This window comes from Castanea sativa, chromosome 3 (genome assembly GCF_040712315.1).
Source record: "Castanea sativa cultivar Marrone di Chiusa Pesio chromosome 3, ASM4071231v1".
NCBI classification, from domain to species: Eukaryota; Viridiplantae; Streptophyta; class Magnoliopsida; order Fagales; family Fagaceae; genus Castanea; species Castanea sativa.
The window spans coordinates 11,062,129-11,072,874 of record NC_134015.1 but is presented as its reverse complement, the minus strand read 5'-3'; the positions used below and the strand labels follow the sequence as shown (position 1 = coordinate 11,072,874).

The 10,746-nt window shown below is 32.0% G+C and overlaps 1 protein-coding gene and 1 non-coding gene across 2 annotated transcripts; one reads left to right on the top strand and one right to left on the bottom strand.

Moving 5' to 3' along the window:
- Positions 1-5,091: 5,091 nt before the first annotated feature.
- LOC142627504 (uncharacterized) lies at positions 5,092-6,782 on the top strand. The gene has a single exon (XM_075801382.1). It carries the CDS (start codon positions 5,185-5,187, stop codon positions 6,154-6,156), a length of 972 nt encoding a protein of 323 aa, XP_075657497.1. The 5' UTR covers positions 5,092-5,184; the 3' UTR covers positions 6,157-6,782.
- A 2,630-nt stretch (positions 6,783-9,412) lies between these two features.
- On the bottom strand, positions 9,413-9,494 carry TRNAS-UGA (transfer RNA serine (anticodon UGA)). Its single transcript has one exon. It is a non-coding gene; the product is annotated as a tRNA-Ser (tRNA).
- Positions 9,495-10,746: the final 1,252 nt, after the last annotated feature.

The following is a 10,746-nucleotide window of genomic DNA, read 5'->3' as shown; positions in this document are numbered from 1 at the left end:
AGTTTTCTTCAAAAACTATTTTTTTTATGACGTTCTGGCTCACCAAAATGCAGCCACATCATGTAGTTATTAATAATTTATAAAGCAAAGAACTTAAACATCAATGAGTATTTTTTTTTTTTTTTTAGAGATAAATCAATGAGTATGTTAATATGTCATTGCTCACCGAAATGTAGGCCGTCCCACAAAGTCATATCATGCATATTGGACATATATAATCCATCCTAACTCTCAAAGATATAATCAAAGAGAATAAATCAATTAAAAAGATGAAATTTCATATCATCCATTGGCCCCTAGCTATCAGGGTTGTCTCCTTAACCTCCTTAATTTGTACGGGTCCTAATCAATCATACAACAACTATATCTTGATTGATTAATATTGCTTCCTATTATTGCAAAGTAAAAAGTACCTTCTACAACAAGTGTATATAACACTCTCACTCATTGTGGATTTTACATCCATGTAAGAGTGAGATTGTGTTATTTATTACATAACAAAACCTTAGTCTCAAAAAGTTGGAGTTGGCCACATATTCCTTTTTTATTTATTCTCTTTTATCTAAAATCAAACACTGTGTATTTAACTTTGTCAAGTGAAAACATTCGACTATTGGCAATTTTAAAACAAACTACGATGGGGTGATTTTTGAAGAAACTAAAGAAGCTGGGATTGGGGTGATAGTTCGTAATGAAAATGGTGAAGTTCTAGCAGGTTTATCCTAGAGAACTTCCCTACCCTCATTAGTAGAAGTACTAGAAGCTCTATAGCACAAAATTTATTGTTGAACTAGGCATCCTCCAATCAGATTTTGCAGGAGACTCAAAGGTGGTATACAAAGCCATCATAGCAGGTGATCCTCCATTGTTAGCCATTGGTCATATCGTTAAAGTCACTGTGTCTATTGTGAGTTTTCTAAGAACTCATTCCTTCTCTCACACTAGGAGGTAGGATAATTTTATAGCACATGCTTTAGCTAAAAGAACTAGATTGTTTTTTCCTTTATTAGTTTGATGAAGTCTATTCTACAAAATATTTCTTGTTTTGTTGATTGTGATATTCCTATTACTTGAATAATATTGCTTGATCTTTTATCTCACTAAAAACGAAAAACTCTAGAAAAGATCTGATACTTTTTTGGTAATATACTTAACATTTATTAATTAATCTTCAATTATACTAATTGGTAAAATCTCTTATACATGTATAAAGAGAGTAACAAATAAAACTAATATAACTACTGTACATCCTTAATACAATGATCACTTCACAAATATAAGTGTTTATGGAGTGCGAGGGGTAAAAGTCAAGATTCAAGTTTTTAGAAAAGAGTTTTATACACGTGTACATTTAAATTAGGTTAGAGTAGAATTTCTATATTATATAAAAAATAATAATAAAAAAACCAATATGAAAGCAAATGACAATAATAATTCCTTTTGTTATAACATCCAATTTTTACAGACAGCAGGGCAGACTTACGACAAGAAACCACCGACGATTATAGGACATCGATCATATCAATCTAAAGTCATAATCAACTGAAAGCTATGAACTTTGTCACTTGAGGACCAAACATTGACATGCACTGATTGCTGTCACTATAAAATCATATCAAACATTAATCAATCGTCCACTATCTAATGCTTATCTAATCCAAATAATTCATCATGAACTTCACAACAGTAGAACTGGGTAGACTATGGGGGCTGTTTGGTATGATTATTTCAGCAACGTTTTTCAATTTTTAAATAATATTACATATTTTTATTACACATTCTTTCATCTATACATATTTTTAAAAAATATAAATAACTTTACTAAAACAAGTTGCCAAATGCCCTCTAAATACTCGAACTTATACAAACAGCTGACAAGTCATGTCTAAAACAATATGCTCAAATTTTAGGTCCACATACAAAGCCCGTACGTAGGAGAGAGTGTGTATAAGACAAGTCTTGGGGATTAGCAAATTACTTTTCCCCCTCATGTTCTTAGAGCATACGTGGTTTGTGCAACGGTCATATGCCAATTTTGGTTGATATGTGGACAAGTTGTGTAGAGAGATTCCCTTTATTGAATAATCCAAGAATATCCTTCGCACTCTACCAAATATCAAAACCAAAGTGGCCCCCACTTTTCAAATTATAAATTGTCAAATATTCCGGATAATTTTTAAGTCCTTCCCAAGTAAAAGTAAAGTAAATGATATTTTTTCCTTTCACATTTATGATGTGATTCACTTATTAAATATATGGTGGAGTTCATCATAAATGTAAAAAAAGTGAGCATAATTTCATTATATTTTGAAAATATTTAAAAATTTTCCATCAGTAGATCAAAAAGTTTTTATCTTTGATGATTCTTTATATTTAAATTCCAATCCTTTTAGGAAACCAAAAGTTTCACAGTATTTTTTTTTCATGATATCCAAATTAATTAATTTAGATTTAATTTTTATATTTTAAATAGTTTGATGAAGTATGATATATTAATACGTACTTTTTTTTTATTTGAAGCTTTTTTTTTTGAGAAGTATTTGAGGAAGTTAATTGATCAAATTAAGGCTTATAAATATATTTTTGAAATGATTAATATATAATGTTATTGTATATTTATAAATAAATGTTTTTGTTTGAGTAAAACTATAATCCTAAATCTTACACAATCTATTATTAAAATTCATATTAAGAAATTTACCCTAATAATTTTTCTTTAATTTCTTGTTTTTAAGCCCTAAAATCCAAATACAGTCTTATAATAAATAAACGTGACAACTACTATATGAACTACTTAATTAAAATAAAAAATAAAAACAATTCAAGATTGTCCAATTACTAAAGACCTGGACTATTTCAAGATTGTCTAAATTCTCTTAATTTTAGACTTCAAAGGAAATGAATCTTATCCATTCCACGGTCAAGATTGAGCTATCAAGAATTTAAGGATATACATGCATAGTATTATATCAATTTTAATTTTAATCGACTATAAATACTGTGGCAGAGTAAATCTTTAACACTGAAGTCAATGAATTCTCCATTTTATAGATAGATACAAATTAGTAGAGCCTTATACTGAACCTGGTATAAAAGATACTACAAATCTAAATGTGTATCTGATATCTGATATTACATCATTTAAAATTTTAAATAGCATACTATAAACTGCACCTGAATTATTTATTCTCATAAATCAAATTATCCATTCTCCATAAATTAAAAAAAAAAAACTTATAATAAAAAATCAGGCAAGGGTTTCAGCTTACAAATGATGTCATGCCTAGAATTGAGAACACCGAGAGGATTTCGATCGATGGCTACATATGCCTGTGTGACACTACTTGCTGCCTGTCTCTTATACTAAGACCATTTAGAAAACTACTTGACATATGGTGGCACACTTGCACACTATAGTCTGTTAAACAGATCAAACACTTGACATATAGATATATATATATATTTTTCGATACTTTCTATTGTTTTCAATGTTGGGGTATAATGCATGATGGTGGCATAGCTAGGTTACACTTTTCGTTATTATTTTCTAATGTCTTTTTCCTTTAAGCATCCCAAGCCAATAATCTGACAATAATTATTATAATTTTTTTCTTTTTGCTAAATAGCCAATCTGACAATAATTCATGCCCTCTTGTTGCCACATTTATCATTATGAGCTATATGGCCTGGACCTGGCGCAACTTGCAAGGTGTTAGATTCCTTTACTTTTTCTTATTATTACTATTGTTTAATCGTTGACTGTTTTGGTCATGAATTTTTGTTGAGGTTTTGGTTCATTGAGAAGCATTGGAGTTTGATAACATATTGTATCAGTGAGGGCATGGTGGTACAGCCGGGAGGTGTTATGGGATCCAAAAAGCTAGTAAAGACAAGATTTTATGAATTCTTTTGATAGCTGAAGTTTGAAGGTCTCAAGTACATTTGGTAACTTAGGTTTGAAGAATCTTTGTGTACTCTTATACTCTAACTTATTTACTAATGGATTGTTTTGAGCATGGAGGATCGCGGAGAGGTTTTTATGGAAAGTTTTTCGATTTATCTCTTTGATAACACACTGGGAGTTATCTTTGGTTTACATCTTTTTTTTTTTTACTACTCTTTACATTATTGCATTGCACATTTATGTTTATCCTTGCAAATTAAAAATAGCATGCTTGGTTAATTGTTTAATCACATAAATTTCGCATGAGTTGTGATTAGTTTAAAAAATTAACTAAGCCATAATTAAAATATGAAGGTCTAAAATAGCACCTAATAATTAGGATAGCGCACTTTCAAATGGCATTCTCATTCTCTTTTGAGGTACTAGTAAGAGTTAGGCTGACTTTACTTTGGTCAACCCATTTTTTAAAAGTTGAAAAATTAATTGTATCAAATGGGCAGCAAAACCGCTCCTATTTTTTACAAAATCCTATTAGTCAACCTTTATCAAAACGGCCTGATCATTGCCCACAATTTAACTGGCTCTCCAAGATTTCTCTTTAATTTCTACTTCTTAAATATTGAAAAGAAGTACTATAAGTTTTCAAATAACAATAAGGATATAACCCTCATGAATCATGATGCTATCAAAACCATTAGAACTGTGAAACAAAATTTAGAACTATAATCAACTTAACCATTTTACCTATACGCGTGCATGGCAAACTCCCAATATTAATGCACATCACCAAGCTACACAATTAGCTCCCCAACACACAAATAGAACTATATAGTTATACTAGATAGAGATTACAAAAAAAAAAAAAGTAATATTATTAGAATTTGTTTAGTAATTAGTTAATTATGTTTAGCTATAAGTGTGGCTCTAAAAAATTAAGAAGAAAGAAAATGAAAAAAAGAGTGGAAGAAAAGGCAGATCTAGCGAAGTCTAAGGCCATCTTTCGTGGGACCCGGCACCGTTTCCTCTATCACTCCAGCTCATTTTTCACCACCTTTTTGTCTTTGTGGCAATTTCCTTCACCATTCCCATCTCTCTCTCTCTCTCTCTCTCTCTTCCCCCCTATCTTTGGCGTGAGGATGTTATTAATACCCTCATCTCCTTCTCACAACTCTTCTTCAAATAAACACAACCCAAAGAGCAATTCTTTTCCATGACCTCTTTTTCTTTCTCTACAACACAACACAACACAAACACCTCTCCATCTCTTGCTCTTTACAACTATGATTATGAGCCTTTGCAAGAAGAGCGTTCACTCTTTCTTTAACCTCACCACCCCCTTAGACACCACCATGAATGACCCTCACAAACTCTCTTATAATCAATGTCATTCTCAAATTTCTTCTTCTTCTTCTTCTTCTTCTTCTTCAGGAGGGTTAGGTTTAATCACTGCGAATGATACCCAACACTCACCAAACGTTCTTGAATCATCATCAATTAAGGCCACATCATCATCACCACCATCATCACCTTGTTCTTCTCCACCTCCTAAGAAAGATCCAAGTGGGAATTCTGGCTTTTTCTTGGATGATATAGGAGATGGCATCGTTGACGGGTTGATGTCTTGCACTGAGAGTCTTGGGTTTGAGAGTTCAGATGAGAGGCGTGTAGAGGTTGATGGGAATAATGATATTAATGGTAATGATGAAGGTGGGGTTTGTAGTAGGAGGATGAGGAGGAGTAGAATGAAATTTGGTGAGGTTAAGAAGTTTCCTCCACCGCTTTCTTCTTTGAATCACAATGGAAGGAGGAGTTTCTTCCTGCGTGCAGTGAGGAAAGATGGCAGGCTTGAGCTCACTGAGGTCAGGCTTGATCGGGCTGAGACTCTCTGTGCTTCTCGCGAAGATGGAAGGTTGAGATTGCACCTCATCCAAGATTGCATAGAAGAAGAAGAACAAGAAGAAGAAAATTTAGAAGTAGAACAAGAAGAAGAACAAGAAAAAGAAATGGTAGAAGAAGAAACGGTAGAAGAAGAGGAAGAAGAAGGAGAAGAAGAAAAAATGGTAGAAGGGGTTGAAGAAGATATTGAAGAAGAGAGAGTGGAGGAGTGGAAGTTTCCAGTGAGTGGAGAGGGATTAAGGCGGTGTATTGAGATGGCGAGCCATGATCATCATAATCAATATCATCATCATCATCATAGTAATCACCACCACAACTTGAATGTGTGGAGGCAGCATTGTGTGACCACCGGCTGAAGTTAGCATGTTTATTCACATGACAGGCAACAACTCTATAAGGTGGTGTTTTGTGAGGAAGTGTATGTTTGTGCGTGTGTCTTTTTCTTTAGAGCCTGTTGATTTTTTCTGCAATGTGTTATATCTGCCAAATTTAGCAGCAAGAGATGGTTGCATATGATGTGTCCCAGCTCAAATTTTGGTGTCGATACAACAGTGGAGTTTCTGGGGGAATGACGGCAAGTGAAAATTAAACTCTCAATAGCCAACTCAAAGGGGAAAAAGAGAGAGAGAGAGAGAGAGATTGCCAAATTTAGAAAGTCTCTGTTAGGAGGACATGACACAGTTTCACTTTTTATTTCTTTTCAAATCCAAAGCTCATCTTCCATCAAATAAAGAAAAATTTGGAACACCCACCATTATCAGAGAATTCACCCAAAATCAATTTCTTTGTAAATTGATTTTTTGTTTAATTGGTATGGGAATAGGATAAGTGCTCTCAGAATTTGTGTACAAGGGCTTCCTAAACTGATGCTGAGTAAACAATTAAGTTTGTACCCAAAAATAAAAAAAAGACGTCTTTTGTATTTACATTTTTGTTCATGAATAAGTTCCTAGCATGTAAATGGATATGATTTTGTCTAGTAGTTGAAATTTTGGTGAATTTGCATCTAAATCCTAATGTATGGCCATGAGATTCATGTGATTTTTGTGGGAAGTTTGGTAGGGTGCATGACTTGGCTTGTGTTGCCCTGATTTTTGTCACAGCAAGTCAGATGAGAGGAGACTTTGAATTTTATCCCAATAATATGGGTGGACATGTTTTGATAAGATGAGAACTTGAGTACTTCATGTGATCAATAGACCACTTAAAAAGGGGACTGAGAGGGACTCTTGAAGTGACATTGAATTAGGAGAAGGAAAAGTCTCACGCTAATTTTTAGCACATCTGCTCTTTTTTTCTTTTTTTTTTTAAAGAAAAATAAGTAAATGCAGGACTTTTGGAGATGAAGTATTTTACACCATTTAATACTTCAGTACCAAGTCCTAATTCCTTCCAACTTTAGTGTTAGGATCATAAATTATATTGTATTGCTAATGCAAGCTATTACTGGCCGTAAGTGCAGTTAGCTGTTAGCTGTAGATGATTATGATAGTCAATTATCAGTTAGAGTAGGATTGATTGAGGAACGTATAAAAAGGGGCATTACTGTTGTATTGAGTTAGGCAATAAGAACAAACTCATTCCAGTTTCTCTTTGTCTCTCTAACTCTCTAAATCTTCTCTACTTCTTCTTTCTTCTTTTTTGGAGGCCCAACTGAACTCGAATTCAGCTACAACTCTCTTTGATCTTGACATTTAACATAGAAAGATGGCCATTAAAATATAAGTTCCCTCGCATTAATTGCGGTAAAATGGCATAAGGTCAATTTTTTTCCAACCAACTTCAAAAATTACCCATATTTTATGTATTTATTGTGCAAAATGTATTTTTACTACATTACCTTAAAATGAAGAGAGAAAATTGATGATGATTGTAATGTGTAAAGAGAGAAAAATAATTTTTAGAAAATCAAGAAAAATTAATATTTTAATGATATAGAAATTAAAATAGATAATATGATATAAGTGTTTTGAAAAGTAATTAGGTCAAATAAAAAAAATTCTTATGCTTAAATAAATAAGGATTTACAATTTGATGTGAATTTTTTCTAAGTAAAGAGGTATTGAAATATCATTACCACCCAGAAGAAAATAAAAGGAAATAAGTAAGAGGGTCTAAGTACACACCTGTTGACTGTGTATATTGAAAAGTCAGCATAAAGCTCTGACAAAAATTATTTTTTGGCAGTCTAAAAGTATGTACTTTTGGAGTAGCAGCACTTTTTAATCTCTATTTTTTAATTGGAATTCATAGTTTCATACAATAAGCCAAAAAGGAGAATACAGAAGAAACTACTGAGAAGTGAGAAGTAAGACTAAGAACCCAATCCATTGATCTCATCCTCTGCAAAAATCTGGAGTTGAGGCGATGGCAGTGGAACCTTGAACTCCAAATAAAATAAATAAATAAATAAAAGACTACCCACGACAAATCGTGAGCCTTTGAATTGGCTAAACAAGACAAATAGGAGAAATCCTTTTTTATTTTTATTTTTATTTTAGAGATCTCCAAAATAAAAAAATAAGAACACAGGAGAAATCCCAAATAACAAAGAAATCCAAAAACTTTCTAATATGGCAATTTTCTCCCAGTGGAACTCCTCTTCTATTTACAAAGATAGGCGTTTAAAAAATTGATGTATAACCTTTAAACACAACTTGGCTATATCTAAATGCTAACATACTGTTTCTCAGGAAAAAAAAAAAAATGCTATATTTACAAATACAAAAGAGTAATATCAAGAAGAGTCCAAATTCAGTAAAGATGAAGTGTATCATCTAATAAGAAATTGTCACATTGACTTTTTATTTAAAACTTAATAAATTTTACCACAAATAATAAGATCTTATTAAACTCACAGTTGAGTTAAATTTTCAAATGAGTATTAGAATTGTGAGTGTGGTTACCTATTCCTTAATATGAAATATGATAATGTGTTATGTTAGGATTGGAGGAGTAAAACTTAGGTTTTACACCACATCCTTATAAAATTTGATCTCTACTAAGAATACTACAAATTTTATTGCAAACTTTCAATATTGATATGATAATTTTTAAGTACAACCAAAAAAATAATTAAAATTAAAATGTGATTTATTTATTATGTTCTTGATGTGATATTAACCCCATTCATAATTGTGACATCAATTTGTAAATACTTTTTAGTAAAATATATTATATCTCTCTTATCACTTACTGCTATGCCTCATATTGCTTACTAATTGCAATGTTTTGATATTGTTATCATAACCATACCAACAAAAAAATTACATAGCTTGTCAAATTGTAATTTTTTCTTAATAAATTTTAATGTTTTGTTCTTCTAGGACAACAGTTTCATAGTATTCTCAAATTAGTATACAACCTCAAAATGGATGATAGGTTAGTTTAATTGCAGATTATGGTCGACTCCTAAGTAAGTTGACAGACTAATTTAAGAATGTTGTAAACAAATTAGTTTACAATTTTTTTTTTTTTTTGAGAAGCAATTTACAACTTTAGACATGAATGATATGCCATTTTAATTGCAGATTTAGATGTTCTGAAACATAAACATAACTTAACCATACTAAAAATAAAATGAAACTGTCGTTTGTTCCAAAACCCATAAAACGTCGACAGCAGGGATCGAACCTGCGCGGGCGAAGCCCAACAGATTTCAAGTCTGTCTCCTTAACCACTCGGACATATCGACGTTATTGTTATGTGTTTTCCTGTTAATTAATAATATAACAGAATAAAAAATTTTCCCTCTTGGTGGAAAACAAGGTTGCGATTTTAATTTATGCTCGTTGGGTGAATGAATCAAGAAGATTCAAAAAATCATAAATATTGATCCAACCTGTTACCCAATTTGGATGGTTTACATTCCAATTTTTTTTTTTTTTAATAATTGGAGTTGCTTATAATAATTTATAAAACTTAAATTAATCTAGTACATATTTAAAATGAAATTTACTGCACGGTCATATAACACGCGCTTAAAATATTCTTGTGTATTGTCAATGTGACATCTAGTCGTACTATTCTTTGTATTATTGTATGTGTAAAATGGCAATAATAATTGTTGTAGGGTTGTAATGATTCAATATTGTTCTTCCCAACTTGGGAGAGTGAATGAGTGAAGATGCTCTTCCTGTCTCCTCAACTCCCATCACATTCCCAATAACCCATGCATCTTTTTGACTCAGAACACAAACATCTGGTGGGGTTCAAGGATAATGAATATTGAGTACCAAAAGTGGTTTCCATATGTAGACCTTAGGAAGTGAGAAGCATGGGGTGGTTTGGGCTCTAATGGCCTGTTTAGATGTTTAAAGAAGGAGAGAGAGTAAAGTAGAGGGAGGGAGAGTGATTTAATTATCTTATTTGGAAGTTTTTTAAGGAAAGAGGAGGAGGAGTTTGGAGGGGTTTCAACTACCTCTAACTCCTCATTTTTAATTCTCCCAAATTAGAGAGATTTGGAGGAACAGTAGAGTAGATAAATTATTGACCAAATGAATTATTCAATTTACTCTTTCTAAATTAACAAAATTACAAACTCTCACACACAACTTCTTCAAGCATCAAACAACATCAATTAACAAAATTACAAACTCTCACACACAACTTCTTCAAGCATCAAACAACATCAAACATGATCATCCAAAATATAATTCTAATATTTTCTTCCCAATTTTCTCAGCAACCAAACAGACTATAAACCTCAAATTACACTCATTCTTCAAGCATTAACAGTAAAAAAAATTCATCACAATACAAGCCAATCATAACAACACAACATTATGTTGGTTATAGCTAACATTTCCACACGTAATCACAGAGCTTAGTGGAGATTGAGAAAACGTACGTATTGGAGAAAAAAGTTTGGATCGTATGGATTTTTCGAGTTCGACTTTTTTATTGTGCTCAGCCAATTGAGATCATATCGGACCATACACACAAAA

Excerpts from the sequence above, each read along its gene's own strand:
- LOC142627504 (XM_075801382.1), top strand. The coding sequence starts at position 5,185 with ATGATTATGAGCCTTTGCAAGAAGAGCGTTCACTCTTTCTTTAACCTC.